This window comes from Hemicordylus capensis, chromosome 5 (assembly GCF_027244095.1).
Source record: "Hemicordylus capensis ecotype Gifberg chromosome 5, rHemCap1.1.pri, whole genome shotgun sequence".
NCBI lineage: Eukaryota > Metazoa > Chordata > Lepidosauria > Squamata > Cordylidae > Hemicordylus > Hemicordylus capensis.
This window is the reverse complement of record NC_069661.1, coordinates 175,649,453-175,671,570: the sequence shown is the minus strand read 5'-3', so window position 1 is coordinate 175,671,570 and position 22,118 is coordinate 175,649,453. Positions and strand designations below refer to the sequence as shown.

At 43.0% G+C, this 22,118-nt stretch overlaps 1 protein-coding gene and 1 long non-coding RNA gene across 9 annotated transcripts in view; one reads left to right on the top strand and one right to left on the bottom strand.

Moving 5' to 3' along the window:
- The window catches only part of DOCK4 (dedicator of cytokinesis 4), a 391,842-nt gene that overhangs the window by 130,383 nt on the left and 239,341 nt on the right, over positions 1-22,118 (bottom strand). For 6 of the 8 annotated variants that reach the window (XM_053253855.1, XM_053253858.1, XM_053253861.1 and 3 more), the window contains exon 13: positions 2,077-2,196. In XM_053253855.1, the coding sequence (XP_053109830.1) occupies positions 2,077-2,196 (120 nt within the window). Of the gene's footprint in view, positions 1-2,076; positions 2,197-3,556; positions 3,572-10,335; positions 10,404-22,118 lie in introns of those variants that run through there. The other 2 variants (XM_053253862.1, XM_053253863.1) reach the window with 2 other exon arrangements.
- The window catches only part of LOC128326652 (uncharacterized), a 32,341-nt gene continuing 20,696 nt past the window's right edge, over positions 10,474-22,118 (top strand). The window contains exons 1-2 of the long non-coding RNA XR_008308169.1: positions 10,474-10,573; positions 12,887-12,906. This is a non-coding gene — a long non-coding RNA (uncharacterized LOC128326652). The remainder of the gene's footprint in view (positions 10,574-12,886; positions 12,907-22,118) is intronic.

Below are 22,118 nucleotides of genomic sequence, written 5' to 3'. Positions count from 1 at the left end.
GCATCCCAGACAATCAGGGACCTTCCTTCCAATAACCTTCTGTAGCTTTGTAACTTCAAGATCAGCTACTGAAATGTACTTTATGTGAAGCTCAATTCAAAGGATTCAGCTGATAAAGAATAGTATGATCGATCTATTTGCTGGCAGCTGGAGATGAATACTAAACAGCTGCTATATTGGCTACCTGGCCACCTTCTAGAGTCTAGAACAACTGACAACATGTTCTCCAGCTCCCGGAGGTGCTCTGCTGTGATACCCTCAGTGGGTTCTTTGCGGACAAAATCTCCTGTATTCGGGCCAACTTGGATTCCACTTTTTCTGCAGGGTCTACGAAGGAGGTGTCCAGCAATCTTTCTTGCAGTATTAGGTTGGATCAGTTTCAGTCTGTGATTCCTGAGGATGTGGACGAGCTGCTTGGAGCAGTGCGGTCCACCACTTGTTTTCTGGACCCTTGCCCGACTTGGTTGCTTTGATCTAGCAGGGAGATTATTCGAAGAGGCCTGGTGAATATCATAAATGCATCGCTGAGGGAGGGTAAGGTGCCTCCATGCTTGAAGGAGGCAATAATTAGACCATTTCTTAAGAAGCCTTCCCTAGATCCCTCAGTGATGGATAATTATAGGCCAATCTCTAATCTCCCTTGGTTGGGCAAGGTGTTCGAGAGGGTGGTGGCCGACCAGTTCCAGGCGGTTTTGGAGGAAACTGATTATCTAGACCCATTTCAAACTGGCTTTAGAGTGGGCTATGGGGTTGAGACAGCCTTGCAGACCTATACCAGGGAATCGACAGAGGGAGTGTGACTCTGTTGGTTCTCTTGGATCTCTCGGCGGCGTTCAATACCATCAACCATGGTATCCTTCTGGGTCACCTGACGGAGTTGGGGATAGGAGGCACTGCTCTGCAGTGGTTCTGCGCCTATCTCTCGGGCAGATCCCAGATGGTGGAGCTTGGTGACAGTTGCTTTTCTCAATGAGAGCTGTTATATGGAGTTCCTCAGGGCTCCATTCTGTCACCAATGCTTTTCAATATCTACATGAAACCGTTGGGTGAGGTCATCAGGAGATTTGGTGCTGGGTGTTATCAGTATGCTGACGACACCCAAATCTACTTCTCTCTTTCATCTGCTTCATCAGGAAATGGTGTTCATTCCCTAAATGCCTGCCTACAGGCAGTAATGGGCTGGATGAGGGATAACAAATTGAAGCTGAATCCAAGCAAGACGTAGGTGCTCATTGTAGGGGATCAATCTGATGGATGAGTTAGATCTCCCTGTGCTGGATGGGGTTACACTCCCTCGGAAGGAGCAGGTACACAGCTTGGGGGTACTCCTGGATCCAGGCCTCACTCTGGTATCTCAGGTGGAGACTGTGGCCAGGAGTGCTTTTTATCAGCTTAGGCTGATTCGACAGCTGCATCCATTCCTTGAGGAGGATGAGCTCAGAACAGTGGTGAAACCGCTAGTAATCTCCAGGCTTGACTACTGTAATCTGCTCTACGTGGGGCTGCCTTTGTACATAGTTCGGAAATTTCAGTTAGTTCAAAATTCAGCAGCAAGGCTGGTGTCCGGGGCAACCCAGAGAGACCATATTATGCCTGTTTTGAAACAGCTACACTGGCTGCCGATATGTTTCCGAGCAAAATACAAAGTGCTGGTTATTACCTTTAAAGCCCTGAACGGCTTAGGTCCAGGTTACCTTAGAGAGTGCCTTCTTCGGTCTGATCCCCACCGCACGCTAAGATCATCTGAGGAGGTCCGGCTCCAGTTGCCACCAACTCATCTGGTGGCGATCCAGAGGCAGGCCTTCTCTGTAGCCACTCCTGGACTGTGGAATGTGCTCCCTGCAGACATCCGTAATTTGAATTCTTTATTGGAATTTAGGAGAGCCCTAAAGACCTACCTGTTCGGCCTGGCCTTCCAGTGCTCTTAAATTGTTAGGGTCTTTGATGTTTGTGAACTGCCCTGAGATATTTTTAAGGGCCGTCTAAAAATCGAATAAATAAATAAATAAGTGCCTCACATGTCAGTGATCTTAAGACACAAATCTTCTTGTATTATTCCTCTTTTCTTTAACCTACCTGGCATGATAATGTTGGAAAAGCCCAGCTTCCTTGTTATTGATACTCCATGGGTAAACATGGAGTCCCTTCTGATCTGTTCAATGTCTCCATGTAGCAGCTGAAGAGAAACAGCCAGACCTAAAAATGAAGTAAATACAAAATAAAACCATGATGAGAATTGTATTTGTTTATAAAGAAACACCAGGGTCATCCATCCAGAAACTCAGAGAAATGGTACATATCTTCCATGTCAAAGATAGGCTGGGCACAGACCAGCATCTGTATTCTCAGGAGCCATGATTCTCAAGGCAATGGTCCAGGGAGTGGGATATTTTGCCATATAAACTGATCCCAGAGATGACCCAGTTTCAGCAGAAAGTAGTTCACTATTGTAAAGCTTACTGCTTGATATGAGGATTGTCATAAAAATGGTTTTAAAAAGCAGAACCCCAAAATTCATAGCACTATTACTATCAAAATTTAAATATTAACAGCTCGACTGTCAGTTATGGACTATGTCAGGAAAGTGCTGATGCAACAGTACAAAAGTTGTACTGGATAGGCACCAAAATCCTGCAAATTGAGCATGGTTGAACTCCAAATCTTTGCTTTTAATTCTTTCTTTCAATAAAAGATTTTCTATCCTCCTTTCCATCACAATGCTCAAGGCAGCTCACAGCAATAAAAAAATACAATAAAATGAACATATCAAACATTAGAAAGCATAACTAAAAGCATTATCAAAAAATACACAACAAACCAACTGGGAGATAGGAGAACCAGGGGCGTAGCAAGGTCAGCGTGGGCCCAGAGACAAGATTTTAAAATGTCCCCCCCCCCATCATCACTGATGCCTATGGCAAGCACTGAAATTGCATTCCTGTCCAAACATCTGACACCCATCTTTCATAAAACTTTACCATAATATCAGCTCAAAAATACAATGGCGGGAGGGGAGTAAGAGGAGTGAAGAATTAACACAGAAGGATAAACAGGCATGAGGCAACAAGAGTAAGGACAAAAGTTTGAGGTGTACAAAGAAAGAGCAGGTGCGTAACTGGCATTCCAATATGAACTTTCAACACTTGTTGAACATAATGCTGAGACTCAATGCTCAATGTTTTCAGGAGTCTCTCTGTGTGTGATGTCATTTTGAGTTGAATAAAAAGGCCTGGCCGCCTTTATTACCATTAGGAAGAAACAAAGGACAGTAGTTATCATCCAGCAAAACAGCATCAAGCTATCTATCAAACAACTTTTCAGGAAAACAATTATTCTTCGGGAAAGTGTAGGCCAGTAACATTTTCCCATCACTGTAGTGCTGTCTTCATGCCAAAACGCACAGGAGGAACCAACAACAAAAGCTTGATCAATGCATATTTACAGAGAAATAAAAGCCAATTACATCATTGAAATGTGCTCCCAAGTTAAGGGTGCATAGGACTGCAACCTTAGACAGATAACAGGTGTAAGATGACCTGAACATTTAGAGCCTTACCACAAAGGAGCTTAGTTGACAGTGACAGTTCATGCTCCTTAGGTACCAGTTCTCCTTAAGGAAAGTGTGCCAAAATAAGTTGCTAACTGAAAGGTGAAATCCAGGAGCACCTATATGAAAGATGTCCCTTAAGAAAGATTTCAAACTCAAGCAACCTAGCTAGACCACCTGTCTACTTCCAAAGTCACCAAAGGAAATTGTCTATTTTTATCTTCCCAAAGTAGCAGAACTGCATGCACTCTGCCTTACTTTCTCCAGCTCCAAAGCTTTTTATTACTCTGTGATTAGCAGAGTAGGCAAAATGAATATAGCCACTATAGCCACAAATCCTACCTGAGGAACAGGTGACCTTGAGCTGTTAAACCTAGACCAGGAGAGGGGAATGGACGTGGAACAGCGCCTGCAAACCCAGAGACTTGGGGTGGGGGGGAAGATAACAAATAGTGCATATCTAAGGAAACTGCTGCTGCAACCACCACCGAGCATTCACAATGTAGACTAACACAGGAGGCTCACCTTACCCCAAAGTATTTATATCATCTATCTTGTGGAGAAAGGGGCATTGCAAGAAGATCTTTAGCATTTCTTGTAATGCCCCTTCCTCCGTCCTCTGCAGGCTACATATCCCTCCTTGTTCCCTTAATCTAACCTAAAGAAGGAGGAGGAGGAGGAGGAGGAACGACCGATTCCTTAACGATCCTTGAAGGCCCCTTTCATAGGGCTCAGCTTCCAAATCCTGGAGCCCATTTTGTTTAGCACTGCAGTGGGGAGGGATTAGGGAAGTGGAAAAGGGAGATGGAAGAGAAAAAGAGAGAAGGCTCTGGGTAGAAGGAGGAAAGCTGTTGTGGCTGGGGGGTGCTTTGCAGAAGCAGGTTCAATCCCCATGAGCCTCACTGCCATCCACACTGGATTTGCAACAACTCGGAAGGCTACGAATCATGTCACATCAGTCACATGGGGGGGGTCTCCCTTACGTGCGCGACTCACACACACTTAGTTGTTGTTTGCAACTTGCGAAGAACATGCCTGAGCCTCTTTATTCAAGTCTTCTTCACGGCGCAAAGAAGACTTGAATGAAGAGGCTCAGGCATGTTCTTTGCAAGTTGCAAACAATAACTAAGTGTGTGTGAGTCGCACGGGGGTGGGCGGCTTGGGCCGGCCATTGCTCTGCAGCGCGGGGCGCTCGGAGGGCGGAGGTGTGGTTGTGAACCCAGCACCCACCATGGCGGAACGCCAGAACCGGCTGGCCGGCACCTGGCAGAGAGCCATAGAAAGTTCCCCACCACACATTATGCAGCCGCTGCTCCCTGCCTTTACATCCCATTGCTGCCCACAAACTTCTAAGTCTCCCCCCATGCCTGTATCTATTTTTAATTGGGGCTTCTCCATCTTGCTACTCTTCCAACCATATCTCTCAGTCTGTTAGGGGTTTGGGGAGGGGCAGGGGTGGGTGGGCCATGCCCAGCCATGCGGGTGAGCAGAGAAGCGGGCCAGCCGGGAGGGCGGGCAGGGAGGGGCGAATTCGGTAGAAGCGGGCCATCATGCCTGTGTGGGCGAGGGAAGAATCAGGTCAGGGTGGGAGGAGAAGGTCACCTATGGGTGAACAACAGTCAGCTAACATGAGGGCTCCCGAGTCCTGCTGCTCCATGTCTTAAGTTTGCTTGTGTTGTCTCAACTCTCACTAGTCACTAACAACTAGCTAGATTCAGTATTTGGTGGCACAGGCTACGATGGCATCGTTCTCTTCCTTGCTCAGCAGTGCATGTTCCAGGCAGCAACAGCCGAACTGAATACACGTGCTGCGCAAAAGGGTGGAGATGGGGAGGGGGGTGGGAGGAGAGACAAGGAAATACAGCGCTCCCACGGAACAAGGAAGGAGGAGAAAAATATTTAGAAATAAAGTCATTCAAGGAAGCTCCGGCAGGCGCTAGATGGGGAAGGTATGTGACATGTCTCTGGGGAGGCTCCCAGGCAGGGGCCCCCAAGACAACCGCCTCCCCTTGCCCAATTATAGTTATGCCCCTGAGGAGAACAGAGTTTAAAAACAGTTAACAAATTAACACAGACTATGATTTTAAAACAGGAGATCTGTTTTTTTAAAAGCCTATCTAAAAAGCAAAGTTTTCTGCTGGTGGACCAAGTTATACAGAGAGCAGGGGAGGTAAGCCTCTCTAGGCAAGTGACTTCCACAGGCAAAGTGCAGCCCCCATCCAGAAAGGACTCCTGTTGGGTCCAAGCCAAATTAACCTCAGATCACTAAATTCAACTTTCTGTACCAACATAGGGTCAACATGTACGGTTTCCCTTTATCTAGGACAAGAAGTCTTGCTCTGGAGTAAGAATCCTTGTTATGGAGTAAGGAAACCTTGCTCCAGAGGAAGACTCCTTGTTCCGCAGTAAGGAAAATTGTGTACATTACCCACATAAACCACATGTAGAAGTTTTTTTTAAAGGGGGGGATGCTTTCCAAGAGCGTGCCAAGAGGAGACACCCACAAGCCTAGGTGATCAGAAGTCTCAGCCCATGCTGGGTGCCCCAGCCTTCCAGTCTATAGCAATCGGCCCTCCCTTTCCCTACAGAGTGACCCGGAAGAGAACACTGTCCTGTCTGTCAGACAGTAACCTCTAGGGATCAGCCACTCAGCACACAGTGAGCAGGACTTAGAGGGCCTGGGGGCAGGGAGTGAAAGGGTTCTTTGTCCTCAGTTGAAGCCAGGCAGGGGAAGCAACAGGTTGGCTGGCCAAGCCATGGCAGCAACCAGGAACTCTGCAGGGGCCTGAAGTCTCTACCAGGGTTTTGGTGAGTTCAGGGAAGAAGCCAGGGCTTGGTATCGGACAAGGGTTTAGCCAGGGAACCGTGTGTTAGGTAGCTGGTGTCGGATTTCTTTATTTTAGTGCTTTGGAGATCCTTACAACTGGTATATTGTGTTTTATCTGTAACCTAAGAATGTTGTACCTGTGCTCTTTTTATCCATCCAGGGCACTGCAAAAGTCTCTGTAACCTTTAAAGGTGCTTCTAAAGTTTCCTTACAACTGGGGATGCTTTTTGAATTATCTTTGCAACTGGGTAACCAATATTTTAAAGTGTACCACTCCAACTATCAACTGGAATGCTTCTTTGGAATTATTCTTGAAAGTACTGAGTGTTCCTTGGGTTTTTAAATCTGTAACTGAAGCTGCTAGAGCCTCAGAATGAAGCAGTCTGTAGTCTTTTGAATAAAGTTTTGTCTTTTTATGCTTTGTAATTTCACCTGCCTCTGACTGGATTTTTAACTCAGGAAAAAGGGGTTTTATTATGGTGCAGAAACGCCTCATGGTTAATTGTTCAGCAATCTACCAAGTTTTCTCACCACGTGTAGGCTGCATGTGGGAGGTTTTTGTATTTTTCCATTTGGTAAAAGAAAGAGGGTTTTCCTGGAATTTCACCCACACCAGGGAAGGATTAAACCCTGTTAGAAAGTGGGCATGGTGGCAGCAATACCAGAGGGACAGTCTTTGTTAAGCGAACACGGAGGAAATTAATCAGCAAACTTCCTTTCACCCACGTGGACTTGCTCTGAGACAAAGGCTGGGCTTAAATCCGCCATTCACCCAGTCCCCATTCATTACACAGTCACTGAAAGCATCTCTTACAGTGCTGGTTTCTGCAGACAAATATTGTAAGCATGGACAGTGTGGGCATGAGGTTGCTGATGTGCCAACTGCCATGGCAGGTCTTGCAGCTGTGCTCTTGGGATGCTGTACATATAGTGTCCCTGTTGTTTTTTAAGTGTTTCAAGAGAACAGTAGTCTTTGCCGCTAGAAGGGAAGGACTGAAGCAAGGTGCTGACTCCAACTTTTAAAAACATTTTAATGCAGGCACAAGGAATAATGGAGGTGGATACTCATGTGCTTAAGGGCTATATACAGCTCCATTTTCATCCCTCCCTGTCACAAATCCTGACTCATGACAAGTCTGATTGGACAGGCTTTGTGTTACAACTCCTAATATGTTTTCCCTACATGCTTCATATTTTCTGAAAGATGTTTGGCTTGTTATTTGTTTGTTTGTTTGTTTGTTTGTTTGGATTTATATACTGCCCTTCCAAAATGGCTCAGGGCGGTTTACAAATTAAAACAAACCACTAAAACAATAAAGAGCTAAAACAAATTAAAAACAATATAACAACAATGAACAATTAAAAAACATTTTAAAACAACAATTAAACAATTACAGTGATTAAAAGCCCCAGAATCGGGTTAAAATATTAAAACAGATTATTAAATCTGTTTTAAATACCTTTCCTTGACTATCAGTCTAGTCAGATTATACACAAAAGTCTCATCTCTCTGGCCCTCTTCTTTGTCTTCCTATTGCCATTTGAAGACATTTCTTTTTAGACAGTTATTGGCTCCTGGTTAGCTATATCATGCTAATTAATTTTCATCAGCATTCTCTTTTCTCTTTATTTCTTCTTTTTAAATTGTTTGTTTTGTTTTGTTTTTAAATTATATTGATTTTGTTAGCCACCTTGAGCACTTGGAAAGGCAAGATAAAGTCATCTGACAGAAATAAATATGATTGTCATGTTCATGTATGCTCTTACATCAGAGATGCCCTCACTTAATTCTCGTGTATATGTAATATGCACATATGAACAGAAGCAAAGAGGAGGTATTTAAATCCTTTAAAATACTGAGCAACTCGGAGAGAAGTAAATGAGATTGCCCCCTGCTTATTACTGTCTAACACACTACTGTCTGTTTCATTTGGGTGAAAACTCTTATATTGCCTTCTTAGAGACAAGGATATATCAGTTACCGATTTCAATTATTTCAAAGTAGAAGAAGATTGCTAAAATAATCAAATTTTTGCACTGCCTGGTATCATGTAATACTGTTATTCTTCCTAAACGCTTTAAGTTCAAGACCTTAAATCTAATTAGCATTTAAAGATTTCTCCAATCTTTTTCATCTGTCTAACATTTCCTTTGGAGAATTCTATTTTCTCCAGGAACAAAGATGGTGTCAAGCATAAAAGCAGCTTTTAACTCACGATTTGAACCATCCGTCAAAGCTCCTGTGTTAAAAGGACAATAACTTATATATTGTACTTGTGAAGGTGAAGCCTTAGACACAAATTGGCTGAGTTGGTGTGGTAATACAAAATGTTTATGAACCAGAATATGGTATGATATCTGAACAGAGAAGATAATACAAGTAACTTGTCTGGGGAAAAAGGACAAGATTCAGATATATGTTAAAATAAAAGGAATCAGGGAAAGTGAGAGAAAAATCCAGAAAGAGAAAACTGAAACTGGCAAGGCTACCTGGAAGTAAAGAAACTTTACTTGGTGGCCAAGTTAGAGATTATTTGAATGTATACTACACATTGTCCGATATAGGTGTTTCCCATAATCTGGGAAACATAATCTGGGAAAAATACCAGCGGGGATTCGAAATGACAACCATATAGGAAGATGCTGAAAGGCATCATCACGTACTACACGGGAAAAGACAATGGTAAACCCCTCCTTTATTCTACAAAAGAAAACCACAGGGCCCTGTGGGCATCAGGATTCGAAATCAACTTGACGGCACACTTTACTTTACTACATATTTTGTTACTTGTTCTGAGGAACTTTAAGTTACCTTTCATATAAATGTTAAATTGGAACTATGAATAAATAGCAACTTTTAAAATGCTAACAATTCTACTCTAGGCAGCATAGTTCTGTCACCAAAAGACAGTCCAAATTTAAAAAGAAAACAGCACAACATCTGAAAGATGCTCAGACTTGGAATCTGATTCGCTGGCCTTGGGGAGGTAGCTCCACAGTTGCAGGGAGCCCCTGAGTGCTCCTTCTTTAAGGCTCAAATCATTCAATCTTTATTACAGTCCCTGGCCAGCATGACAATGACAATGATTGTGTTAAGAGCAGTCAAAGCCTATGAAGACAGTAACTGCAAAATTAATGCTAAAATCTTATCTTTGCCCGAATATAAAATAAGCATAGAGCTAAAATCTATGAGAAGCTATACATTTTTAAAAGTGAGATTTAAGGTTTTGATTAAAAAAACTCTGCTAACTGGGCAAAGAGGCACCTTTTACCGTGGTGATTCTCTTTATTTAGCAGGGTGAGAGTAACTGGCCCTATCCACCCCCAGCACAGTACCTCCAGTAACTGTTGCTGGTGTCTATCTTATGTTTCGTTTTAGAATGTGAGCCCTTTGGGGACAGGGAGCCATCTTATTTATTTATTATTTCTCTTTGTAAACCGCCCTGAGCTATTTTTGGAAGGGCGGTATAGAAATCGAAATAATAATAATAATAATAATAATAATGTTACTCTATAAAAGTTAAAAGATCTGTGAAATCTATTAACCTACAGAATAATTTAAAAATTAGAGTTAAAAATTAATTAAAATATGATAAGAGTCGATTTAATTACAATATGGTAAGATGAGGGCTGTGTGTCTGAAGAGTAGGGGCGGCAGTGCAGGTATGGGCTGCGTTGGGCCTGAACAGTTCCTGCTAGCGGTCAGTTCTTAGTGAATTTTGTAAACTGCTGTGCAGAACCTTGATATATTGTGTTATAAAAGGGTTGCAGTCGGAGAGTAGTAGGGCAACGTAGAAATGACTTTTGTGGCCTGTTAAGGTTGTAAGTCAGGCGCGTAACAATGATAGGGCAAGGGGAGACAGTTGTCTGGGGGCCCCACTGCCTGGAGGGGCCCCCCAGAGGCACCTCACGTGACTCCCCATTGCCCCCTGCCCAGCCCCAAGGCCCCTCAGCCACTTGCCCTGTTCGCGGTCTCTCCTGCTTGTTCTGCTGGCCAGCAATGGAGGCAGCAGACAAGCTGCAAAGAGCTCCTTTTCTGCCGCCTCTCAGCTGATCGGCGGGTGGGCGGGGCTTCCACGGAGGTCTGGTGTAGGCCTCTGTGAAGCCTGAACTCCAGTAGGGCCCAAGCCAGCCAGGAAGGAGGAGGCAGCCAGAGAGGCCTCCACTGTTCTCTGCAGCAGAAGACCCCCTGCTGCCAGGTAGAGTGTGAACTCCTTTTTGTGGTTACCTTCCCAACCCCCCCCCCCCACCCGGATATATAGGGATCTGCTTGCCATAGGGCTTTGATATGGGGGGAGGGACTGAGAAGTCTCTGAATATTTATTTTTAAACAGCTTGGAAAATTTGCTGGCTTAAAAAAAACTATCTAAAAAGTCCTATAAGTGGCTTGTTTCATGGCAGAAGATTACAAAAACTTCTGGAAGAAACAGTATTATATTTATTTTATTCATTCATTCATATATTTATAAATGCACTTATGTTCAAGTTGTTTTGCAACCCAGAAGGTCTGAGTGAGAATTGTGAAGCATGTGTGGTGCTTTTATTTTATTTTTCTTGTGTGTGAACAGCTCCCCAATAACTTGCAGGGACTTCAGGGTAAATCTGGCCAACATGTGAATGCAGCACCTCTATTCCAGAGGAGAGGTGTGTTAAAGGGCTTTAAAAGCCTCCTGTGAAAAATCTCCTGGAATCAAACTTGACTGAATTTGTTCAGAATTCTGAGAAAACAAACATAAGTTCACCCTGCATGGTTGAAAGTCTCCTTTGCTAATCTGCAGCGAGGGGCCCATTTTAATAATTCATCTTTCTAGTGTGTTCTAGGCATTAAAAGTAATACAAATGTATAGTACTCAATGTATATCACTATATATTGTGACGTGTGTGTGTGTGTATTCAGTGAAATGTATTTCCAGGCAGCATACTTATTTTGGAATATCAGACTTAAATCCTTGGGGGCCTGGGGTGTGCGGAGGCCCTGGACTTTGAGTGGGGGGGCCCCATTTTAAAATCTTGTCTCTGGGCCCACTCCAACCTTGCTACGCCCCTGTTGTAAGTAAAGGGAGAATGAGGGTACTGAGGAAGTTTCTGTAGAATAGGCAGTATAGGGGGATGTACTCAATGGTTTCAACTTCTCCAGTGTTGCAGGGACACAGTCTTTACAGGAAGAGAATATTTTTATACCTCCCATCTAACACAGCTGATGGAAGGGTGCTGCAGCGAGCTAAGGTGAAGGTTCTTCTGTGAAACCTTCTGGGGCCTCTAGCTGCACTAGGCATCTGGCAGGTGCCACTAAGCTTTCGGCAATAGGGAGCTTTGGTGCTCTGCTTAGATCAGTTTGGCGCTTTGTGTCTATTATGCACTGTTTGAGAAGTATCCCGGCCTGCTCATGGCCCAAGGAAAGTAGTTGGGGGAGAACCCAAGTGATATTAGTTTTGCCTGCATGATTCACTTCGAGGTGGATTGGTATCCATCCTCCAGCATTAGGGGGACTTGGCCCATTGGGAGGAAGGATGGTCTTAGCCATACTCTAGTCTCCACTTCCACTAGGCCTGCCTCCAGTCGATAACTGGCATTGGAGACACAGAGAGGTACTTGGAATATTGCTCTTAGGAATTTGGAATAGGTGAGTTCCAGAGGGGTGATGTTGGAGAAGGGGCCGAGTTGGGCTCCGTAAAGAAGTTGTGCCAGCGACTTGGGTTCAGTTTAAGGACTATGGTTCAAACAGGGGTGTCTTGGAGCCTTGCTGGGGGTGCAGGAGGCACCAACCAAGCCTGGCAGTGGTGCTAAGAGGAGTGTTTTGCAGTATCTAAAGGAGCCAGTGGAGAAGGACATGGAGATGGAGATTGATCGCATCCAGTTTTGGGCAGCACATCACCAAGTCTGGCCAGACTTGGCAGTGATTGCCAGACACCTCATCTCGTGCTCCCCAACCAGTGTCCACAGTGAGAGCGTGTTCTCCATGGCCTGGGACATGCTGACACCCCATCATTCATGCCTGGATTCTGGCTTGGTGGAGCAACTAGACTTTTTCAAGGCCAACCTCCCCCTGCCAGGATACTCTGAGATGGAAGGGGAGGGTGTGTGAATGACTCATGGTCACTTTCACCCGCCAACCCTCACCCTGGCCAAACCAGCTGTGTCACAGTCTGCTGCTAGTACTGTTCACACACACACACACACACACACACACACACACATGTGCACCCCACTGGCACCACCAGTAATGCTGATGAACTGGTGCCCTACCCAGCAGCACTTAGGGGCCATGGCAGAGCACACATACTACGAGCAGGTAGGTATTGTAAATAGTTAATTCTTTTTAAAATGTTGTATATAGTTGCTTTCTTTGCTTCTTCTTAGCCCACATACTCATACCCACATGAACCACTAGTGATAAGTCAGTGATCTGGTGCCACCATGTATCTGTCAGCCTTGCAGACTCTCAGCAAAAGTGTGGTGACTCGGCGGTGGCCAGTCTGAGACAGAATTATTTTTATTTTTATTTATTTCAGAAGAGAAGACTTCTCAGAAGGTTCGTTACTTTACACTTTTTTCAGCTTTGTGTTTTGAATGCTTGCTTTTTTGTAGTTTCTGTTTATATTTTGCTGTTGTCAAAGTCTTGGTTTGTAGTTAGGTTTGCCATTTATTGTAGTTTTGGTTGTGGTGTGTGGTTAGGTCTGTGGTGTCTTGATTAGGTTCAATTATGGTACAAGACCAGCATAAAATAAAGCAATAGAGCATGATTTAAAAAAATAATGAAACCATAAAATTATGTTCTTTAAAATTTCTGCTGTAATGCTATAAAGCTATAATATAATACTAAAAGACTGTTATGCTTTTTTAAGAAAAGAGGGTAGCTATAGGAACATAGGAAGCTGCTATATACTGAGTTAGACCATTGGTCTATCTAGCTCAGTATTGTCTTCACAGACTGGCAGTGGCTTCTCCAAGGTTGCAGGCAGGAATCTCTCTCAGCCCTATCTTGGAGAAGCCAGGGAGGGAACTTGAAAACTTCTGCTCTTCCTGGAACAGCTCCATCCCCTGAGGGAATATCTTACAGTGCTCACACTTCTAGTCTCCCATTCATATGCCACCAGGATGGACCCTGCTTAGCTAAGGGGTCATGCTTGCTACCACAAGACCAGCTCTCCTCCCTAGGATTATAAAATTATAGCCACCCTATGCTATAAATTTATTAAAATTATAAGCATATAAAATGTGGAATATATAAAATGCAAAAAGCAGTGGCTAAAACAGAGTATATAAAATAAAACATCTAAATAGGAACACTAAAAATAATAGTATAATCAGCAGTTTAAAGCTATGCAAAGCTGATGCAAAGAAATGGCTTAGCAGTCATGAGCCAGAGGATCCTACACACTGCCACACAGAATTTGGTGGTGTATGAAAGCAACATACAGGGAGTCTGTGTTATGCATGGATTATTTCTCAATTAGGTGCTGGAACATTAGGCACTGGTATATAGTGGATCATCCCTCCCTGAATCCTGCCTGCTCCTTCACTAGCAGGTTTTTTAATGTTTTTTTGAGCCAGCCTCTTAGTTTCCAGTACAGATGTCTGGTGTAGAGCTTGCTGATTGTGCTGAGCAATCTGATGTCGTTAGCTGGGTCATCCCTCCTAACCTTTTTGAAGATGTGGACAATGACTGCTAGCTCCCAATTTCTAAGGATGTAAGTGAGCTGGTCAATGAATGTGAACAGTGATGAACACCCACCAGTGGTCCCTCTAATTTTTTTCATTGCTGTGCGGAATGAGTTTTGTTCTGGGTGGCAGTATCAAGGCAGTGTGTGCACATGTGCATTCAGAGTGGGGCCTTCCTGATTCAACCTGAGCGGGATCTAAAATGAACTGAGCAGACATCCAAAAACTTGTGAGCGCACACACATGTGCATACCTTAGAGGGAACAGTGGTGCCCACCATGCTGAGTTGTTTTTTATTAGCTCGGGGGGATTAGGTAATCTCCAGGTGCCTTCCCAGGTCTAAGTTGGGAGATCTGGTCCTTGACCTTTACAGACATCACTGGCAGACAGGCAGGCAGATCCTCTATATCAGGGATTCTCAACATTGGGTCTCCAGATGTTATTGGTCTTAACTCCCATAATCCCCAGCCAAAGGCCACTGGGGCTAGGGATTATGAGAGTTGAAGTACAATAACATCTAGGGACCCAACATTGAAAATCCATGCTCCAGATCACTCCAAGGGCATCCAAGGTCTCCATCTCTATATAGTTCACTGAAATGTCTTGGTTTGGACTGCTTGGATGAGATGTGTCCAGGTGTCTTTCATGTCATCTCTTTCTTTTGTTTGATAAGTTGTCTGTATTGCCTCTTCTGCTTAAAAAGGTCTTGGGCAGACGAAGGTCATGTATTCACTTCATAGGCGTTGGCAATTAAAGGTTTTGGTTTTTTTGCTTCAACACATTTGGAGTCAAACCATGGATTGGAGTGACACAGGTACTGCTTGAGGCAAGGAGTGTTTTTGTGAGTTAGGTGCTATTGTAGTTCCTACATTAGGTAGCTGTAGCTCTCTAGGACTGAGCTGGAGGATTCTGCCAAAACCAGTGAGAGGTAGATGCACTGGAAATGTTCTCAAGTGAGTTGTTCTGCTATTGTTCTGTCCAGTTGTGGGGACCAGCTGATGTGGCAAACTCTTTCCGCAGGTAAGATTTGTGGGTGGTATAGAGTCTCAGTGTGGGGCTGCTGACGAAAGGTTTTAGTCATTGGGAGACTGGGAAATGGTCACTGTCAAATTGGGGGATGACCTCTAAGTGATCTACGAATTGGAGAAGGTTTCCAGATATTATTACATAACACACACTCATTCTGTTCCCAGCACATAAGGTAAATTCAGAGGGTAGTCATTTTCGAGGGAGCCATTTAGGATATGGAGGTTCAATCTATTGGCCATTTGGGCCAGGCAGATTCCATTTGGGCCAGCCATTCACACATTATATCCAAAGCTTGTCCACCAAACATACTGTGTACATAGGTACAGATCTGTACACAGGTACAGTGATTCATGTGTTATGTTGAACACTGATACAGTAGTACACTTCCCATCTGTATCATTCATTTGAGGGGCCAATAACCAGGTTCACTTTAAAAATGAACCCAGGGCCAAGTACAGTCATTCAGATAAAACAATGTATGAATGTAGAGATATCTGTACACCCGTGCAATATATCAATCCATCAATTTTATTACAGCCATAGGCTATACAAAAGACATTAAAAAGCATTAAAACATAATATTATACATAGTAAACAGAATAAAACAGTAAGCTCCTATGAATTAGACCTTTAAAAAGATCTTAATCTGATAGCAACATAAAAGAATTTCACCACCACTTTAGTGATCTCATTATTTTGGTCCTCAAGACAGAAGTTCAAATAGAAGGGGTTGGCTCTTCCTGGAAATTGCTCTAACAAAGGGAATATAAGTTCTTTCCTGGTATCACAGTAAAGAGAGCAATATAACAACACATGCTAAACCGTTTCAGGGAGGCCTGCACCACAAGGGCATAAGGCAGAGTCTGGCAATCCCTTATCAAATCTTTTTTCCAAAAGGGCTGAGGGCAGCACATTTATAGGGGCCCTAGTAAATGCTATCCTAAACTTTTAAAAGTGTAGGGAAGCTAGATAACTAGCACCGCTATTCCCCGAAGGGGTCATGATCCCAAAGAAGAAAGGAGAACAGGTCCTGTTTCCCCTAGAAACAAGATTCTAATGCTCAGTGTCATGGGGACGTTGTAAAAGTATATCCTTTTCCTTCTCGATTCCCATAAGTAGAATTTCAGAAGGAGATAGACCCATTTGCAGTATTTTATTGTTGACGTATTACAGCCAAGGGCTAGGGAAAGAGTCCCTCCATAAAAACCCAAAGTAGGAGGGCTCCCGATATTCCAAGCAAAGTTTGGAATACCTTTATTACCATTTAATAAAGGTAAGCTCCCATGCTTTAGAGGAAATAGTAAGGGATCCAGACTCTAAACATAACGCTGAATAAGGTGCACATCTGGGTACCCCTAAAATAGCCCTAAGGAAGATTGATTGAACCCTTTCTATCTCAGATATTATTCCATGAATCCAGAGTGGAACCCCATACAATAATTGAACTACAGTCTTTGCTCGAAAAACCTGAAGAGCCATAGGTATATACTGGCCTCCTTTGGGACAGTAAAATCGCAAGAGAAGCATTGAGAGTTTTACGTGCAATGCAGATAGAATACAATCTTTGAGATTTCCAATTAAGATTATACTGAAAATGTATACCAAGATATTCAAATTTATAAACCTGCTTGATATTTTTCCTTGTTTACCACCCACTTGTAAAGTTTCCTAGGTTTGGTAAAAACCAGGACCTTAGATTTCTCATAATTAATAGATAAATTATTATCATTACAATAGCAGGCAAAGGCTCCCAGCAATCTAATGAGACCAAGACAGGTCTGGGACAGAGTCACCACATCAAACACATATAGGAACACTGGCACACGAATATCAGCCAGTTTGGGGGCATGCGAATCCACCAATCCTAAACACTGCACTAAATTGTTAATAAAGAGACTGAACAAAGAAGGGGCCGGAACACAACCCTGCCTGACTTCACGAGTGACAGGAATTAAACCAGTTAATGCCTCATTAGGAGCATTAGGAGCATATCTGACTTGGATGGAAGAATTGACATGGAGCTGCATAATCAGGAACAACAGTCTTTTGTCCAACGAGGATTTCCCAACTTTGGACCACAATAATTCCCTAGGAATAAGATCAAATGCAGCTTTTAAATCCATAATAGCAGCAAACAAGCTACCTTTGGGAGCACTAGAATATTTACATGCTAGATGGTTCAGAATCATACAGTGGTCAAGAGTGGAACAACCTGCTCTAAAGCCTGCCTGCTCGATCCCTAGGATCTGCTGTTCAGAAATCCACGCTTCAAGTTTGGATAACAAATAAAGGGCATATACTTTGCCTACCACTGAAAGCAGGCTGATGGGCCTATAAATATAATCTTGACCGGTCAAAATGGGAACCCCGTTTAAAGATTGGGACCACTATTGCTATTCTCCATTTGGCAGGGAAGATATCTGGCGTACAATATAATGTCTGAATGGGGCTAAGAAGAGCTGCTAAACAGGATCAATAATAGCACATGCTGCAATAATAGAATTTTAGCATAAGGCTGAGTCCATGTGCTCTATATAGGACACTTTTCCTTGAAGTCATTCCTGTCAATTACCTGACCAATTTCACTCTAACATTGCTACAGGATGGTTCACAGGAAGCTCAGCCAAGAGAACATTCTCTGCTTGTTTAGAAGATAAGAGATTGCTATAACACTAGAACTAAACACCTTTCCAATCTGCCAGAACTTAATTGCATTAGAATGTAAACAAAGTATAAGCCAGGCAAGGAAGATAATCATGGCCTGGGCACCCAGCTGCACAGAACTTGGAGAGAATACAGGACTGTGCTAGATTACGGTAGCCAGTGTAGGTAATGAGAAGGGAAATATAATAGAGTCTATTGCAGTCAGTGAAAATAATGAGAGTGGAAATTCAGACAATGTCTGACAGACACAGCTGTGCAGATTGAGCAGCACTGGTTCAATTTGTGTGCAATATATTAAGTAGTAGAAAATTATAATAGCAGGGTGTATGTGGAGGGAGGGCCAAAGAAACCCCTGTTTTCAAGGAGCCCTAGTGGTTTGTGCACAAAGACAGTTTCACTGCTTCATGGAGCCCCATTAAAGGCATCCAACACTGGTGGAAGGGAGATTTATCTCCATGTCTATTTTATCCGCAGGTGCAGTGCTTTACTCATTATCTATCTATCTATCTATCTATCTATCTATCTATCTATCTATCTATCTATCTAGTGCCATCAACATGCATGCACCTTAAAGATAGGTCCCTGCCCTAGGGAATATGAAATCAAAACTTGACACAAGGCAGACAGTAGAAGGAGTGGAAGAAGATGGAGGCGAGTCGACAAGATGGTGATGGTGGGAAGAATGTGCATTCATTTCCATTGCAGGTACTTAGACCTATGGTGCTTTCTGCAGGAGATGAAAACTACAGTTAAACCAAAGGTTTCACAGAAGCAGAGGAGTTTGAGGAGGGATCTGCAATAATGGAGAAAATCAGCATCACTACATGGTCTGGGTGACTAGTGACACTGACCCTAAGGAGGCAAAGATCAGCAACTAGATGCAGTCTCAGGCCCCACAACCAGAGCCTGAAAAAAGTCCAGAAATGGAACCTTCCAAAAAAGTAGAGCCCAAGGCCTGAACTGTTGCCCTCTGGATTCAAACCATCTGAAGGACCATTCCTTCCCACAGCATTGCTCTCCATGATATTTGCACACCAGTGCGGCAGCAGCCTAGACAGGAACAGATAGAGAGAAGGGGGACTGCCAGACAGCTGTCCCTTTAAGCTTTCACTCTCAAGGCAGAGTCCAGGAAGGGCAACTTCAGCTCAGAGGTATTTAAGAGCTTAAGGAACTGTCCAGGTGCTATAAACCACCTTGCTGGACTTTTGTCTGTGGGATAGGATAAGACAAATAAAAATTTTGGATAGCAGAAGAAGTTGGAGCTGCAAGAGATGTCTATGGCAGCAATATATCAGGATTTGACTACACAGAGATAAGAGAGACAAGGCCATGGAGGGCTTTTGAAGATAAGGATGATTGAATAGGTTATGAGAAGTCAATAGAAACAGAATTGAAGGAGTGCCACCACAGTGGATTAGAGAAATGAAAGATTTGGGTACAAGAGTCCAGGATAGAGCTGAGGAGGCTAAAGTGCAACAACAGAAGGTAGTAGTCAAACCAGGAGACTATTAAAACATGAGTCACATTTTAAATTAAGGTGGCAGAAAGTAAGGTCGCAATATTTTCACAATGTTGTAGAGCAAGAAGTGACATGATCTGGTGATAGACTGAACATGGGGAACAAAGGAGAGGGAGTAATCATTCATAATGCTTTTATATGGTATACAGTAGGGCCACATTATTTGTGGATCCAGCATCCGCGCTTTCGCATATCCATGGTTGGGTAATTGGCACCCAACCTTGGTATATGTGAGGAAAAAATTGCAACTAAAGGTTTAAATCCGTGGATCTGCAGATTGGAGTGTGCGGTGGCCTCTGAGGTCATTTCTGGCTGCCATTTTGAGCACAAAAGCTATTTTGTGGCTCATTTTCAAAGAAAAAACTGCTTAACAATTGCAATTTTTCGGGGGGGGGGGTAATGGCAGAGTGAAGACTTGTTGAAGGGCAATGCTGGAGATCCACGGAGCACAGTAGGGCATTTTATTTGGGGTTTTTGTTTTTTGCCCATTTTTTGCCATTTTTCTTGCTCTTTGGAACCTAACCCCTGCAATACCATTGACTTGATTCCTCGATATTCGTGGTTCCCACATTGAATTGGAAACTGGTAGCTGAGAACAGAACCCTCGTGAATACTGAGGTCTTCCTGTACTTAGAGATAACTAAACACAGAGAGGGAAAGCAGATCAGTGGTCATCAGAATTGTGGTATCAGAGTTTGGCATATCACTTTATTACATAAACCAATGAATAAAGTTAGATCATCAAATGGTTTCGCAGACTTGGATCCTTGATTACAGTATGGTCTAATTTCATTTCATATACCAATTGTACTGGATCATCCTTACTACCACTACCTACTCATAACAACTGCTGTAAAGAACTTATCAGATGAATATTTAATGAACATTATTTTGCCTCTGACCTTTGTGCTTTTTAAACTTACCATCTTAAAATGGTTCCCTAAATATTTATACTATTTAAATAAATAAAAAAGCAAACAAGATGGATAGTGAGATTGTCAATGGATTGTCTCAGCCTTTTATCCCCAAGAGCAAGCTGAAGCCATTTATTTAACTGGGAGAAAGTACAGTTCCTCCTGGTGATTCCTTAGGATCAGGAACTAAGCATGATATGAGCAAGTATCAAGTATCTCTCTCCCTGCTGCCAGCAGCTGTACTCAAACAAAACCCCAGAAAACTCAATTCTTGCTCAGGGTCGGCCCAGTCTGCATGTCCTGGCTATAATTCCTGTTGCTTATACTGGAGTGGGTATATTACATTTACAGTATATCTATTTATACTGACATTTGTATGACAAAGTAGGCATCCCTTTTGTAAAGATGTGGGCTTCAATGTGGGATAGACAAGAAGCTATATGTTCTAAGGGATGGGGCTGCAGCTCAGAGGCAGAAGGACCCAGGTTCAAAACCTGGCAGGGCTGAAACCCTAGTGAACCTCTCTGCTAGTCAATACAAACAATACAAGCTAGGCGGACAGTGGGCTGACTGTATAGGCGTCTTTCTATGTACCTATCCATGTACTGCCCAAGGTAAAAGAGATAATACCAGCTTCTTTTAGTGGTACCATACATGTTTGCAGAAGCAATTTTTTAAAATTAGCAGCACTGATTTATCAGACGTGTCTTGTAATTATGCCACAAGTATATAAACGCACCAAAAAGTAAGCATATAAGGTAGCACAGTGCTTCTGCAACTTTATAAGCCAAGCTTCTAGACACAAACGCCAATATTTATTTATTTATTTATATTGTTAGATTTCTATACCGCCTTTCGCTAAAAACAACCCCAAGGCGGTTTACAAAAGTAATAATAAATAATGAATTAAAAGTATTCACATAATAAAAATGAAAATCACATAATAAAAATGAATTAAAAGTATTTAGCTAAATATATAAAAATATGCCTTTCCATCATCCACTGCAACTAACTACCTACTCAAAACCACGAGACAGGATTCTATCTTGGCTTACAAGTAACAATTTCTTTAAACCAATCAGCCTTCTGACTTAGGGCATACATTTTTAACCTTTTCGTTGATTTTAAAGGACAGTTAAGATTGTAAAGTGGTAATCAGAAATCAAGATACCCAAATAAATTTTATTTCTCCTATTTTGAAAATGTTTATCCACACCCTCATCTTCAATGTGGATGACGGCACACATCCCAGTTTACATTACGTAAGAACATAAGAACAGCCCTGCTGGATCAGGCACAAGGCCAATCTAGTCCAGCATCCTGTTTCACACAGTGGCCCACCAGATACCTCAGGGGAACCCACAGGCAAGAGGTATATGCATGCCTTCTTTCCTGCTGTTGCTCCCCTGCAACTGATATTGAGAGACATCACGCTTCTGAGGCTGGAGATGGCCCACAGCCATCAGACTAGTAGCTATTGATAGACCTGTCCTCCATGAATCTGTGTAAACCCCTTTTAAAGCCATCCAAGCTGGTGGCCATCACCACATCCCATGGCAAGGAATTCCTAATTATGCTCTGTGTGAAGAAGTACTTCCGCTTTTCGGTCCTAAATTTCCCAACCTTCAGTTTCATGGTGTGACCCTTGGTTCTAGTGTTGTGAGAGATGGAGAAAAATTTCTCTCTGTCTACCCTCTCCACTCCATGCATAATTTTATACACTTCAATCATGTCTCCCCTTAGTCGCCTCTTTTCCGGTAAAGAACCCCAGATCCTGTAGCCTAGCCTCATAAAGAAGGTGCTTCAGACCCCTGATCATTTTGATTGCCCTCTTCTGCACCTTTTCCAGTTCTACAATATCCTCCTTAAGATACCAAAGCTGTACAAAGTACTCCAGATGTTGTCGCACCATAGATTTGTATAAGGGCATTATAATATTAGCATTGTTATTTTCAA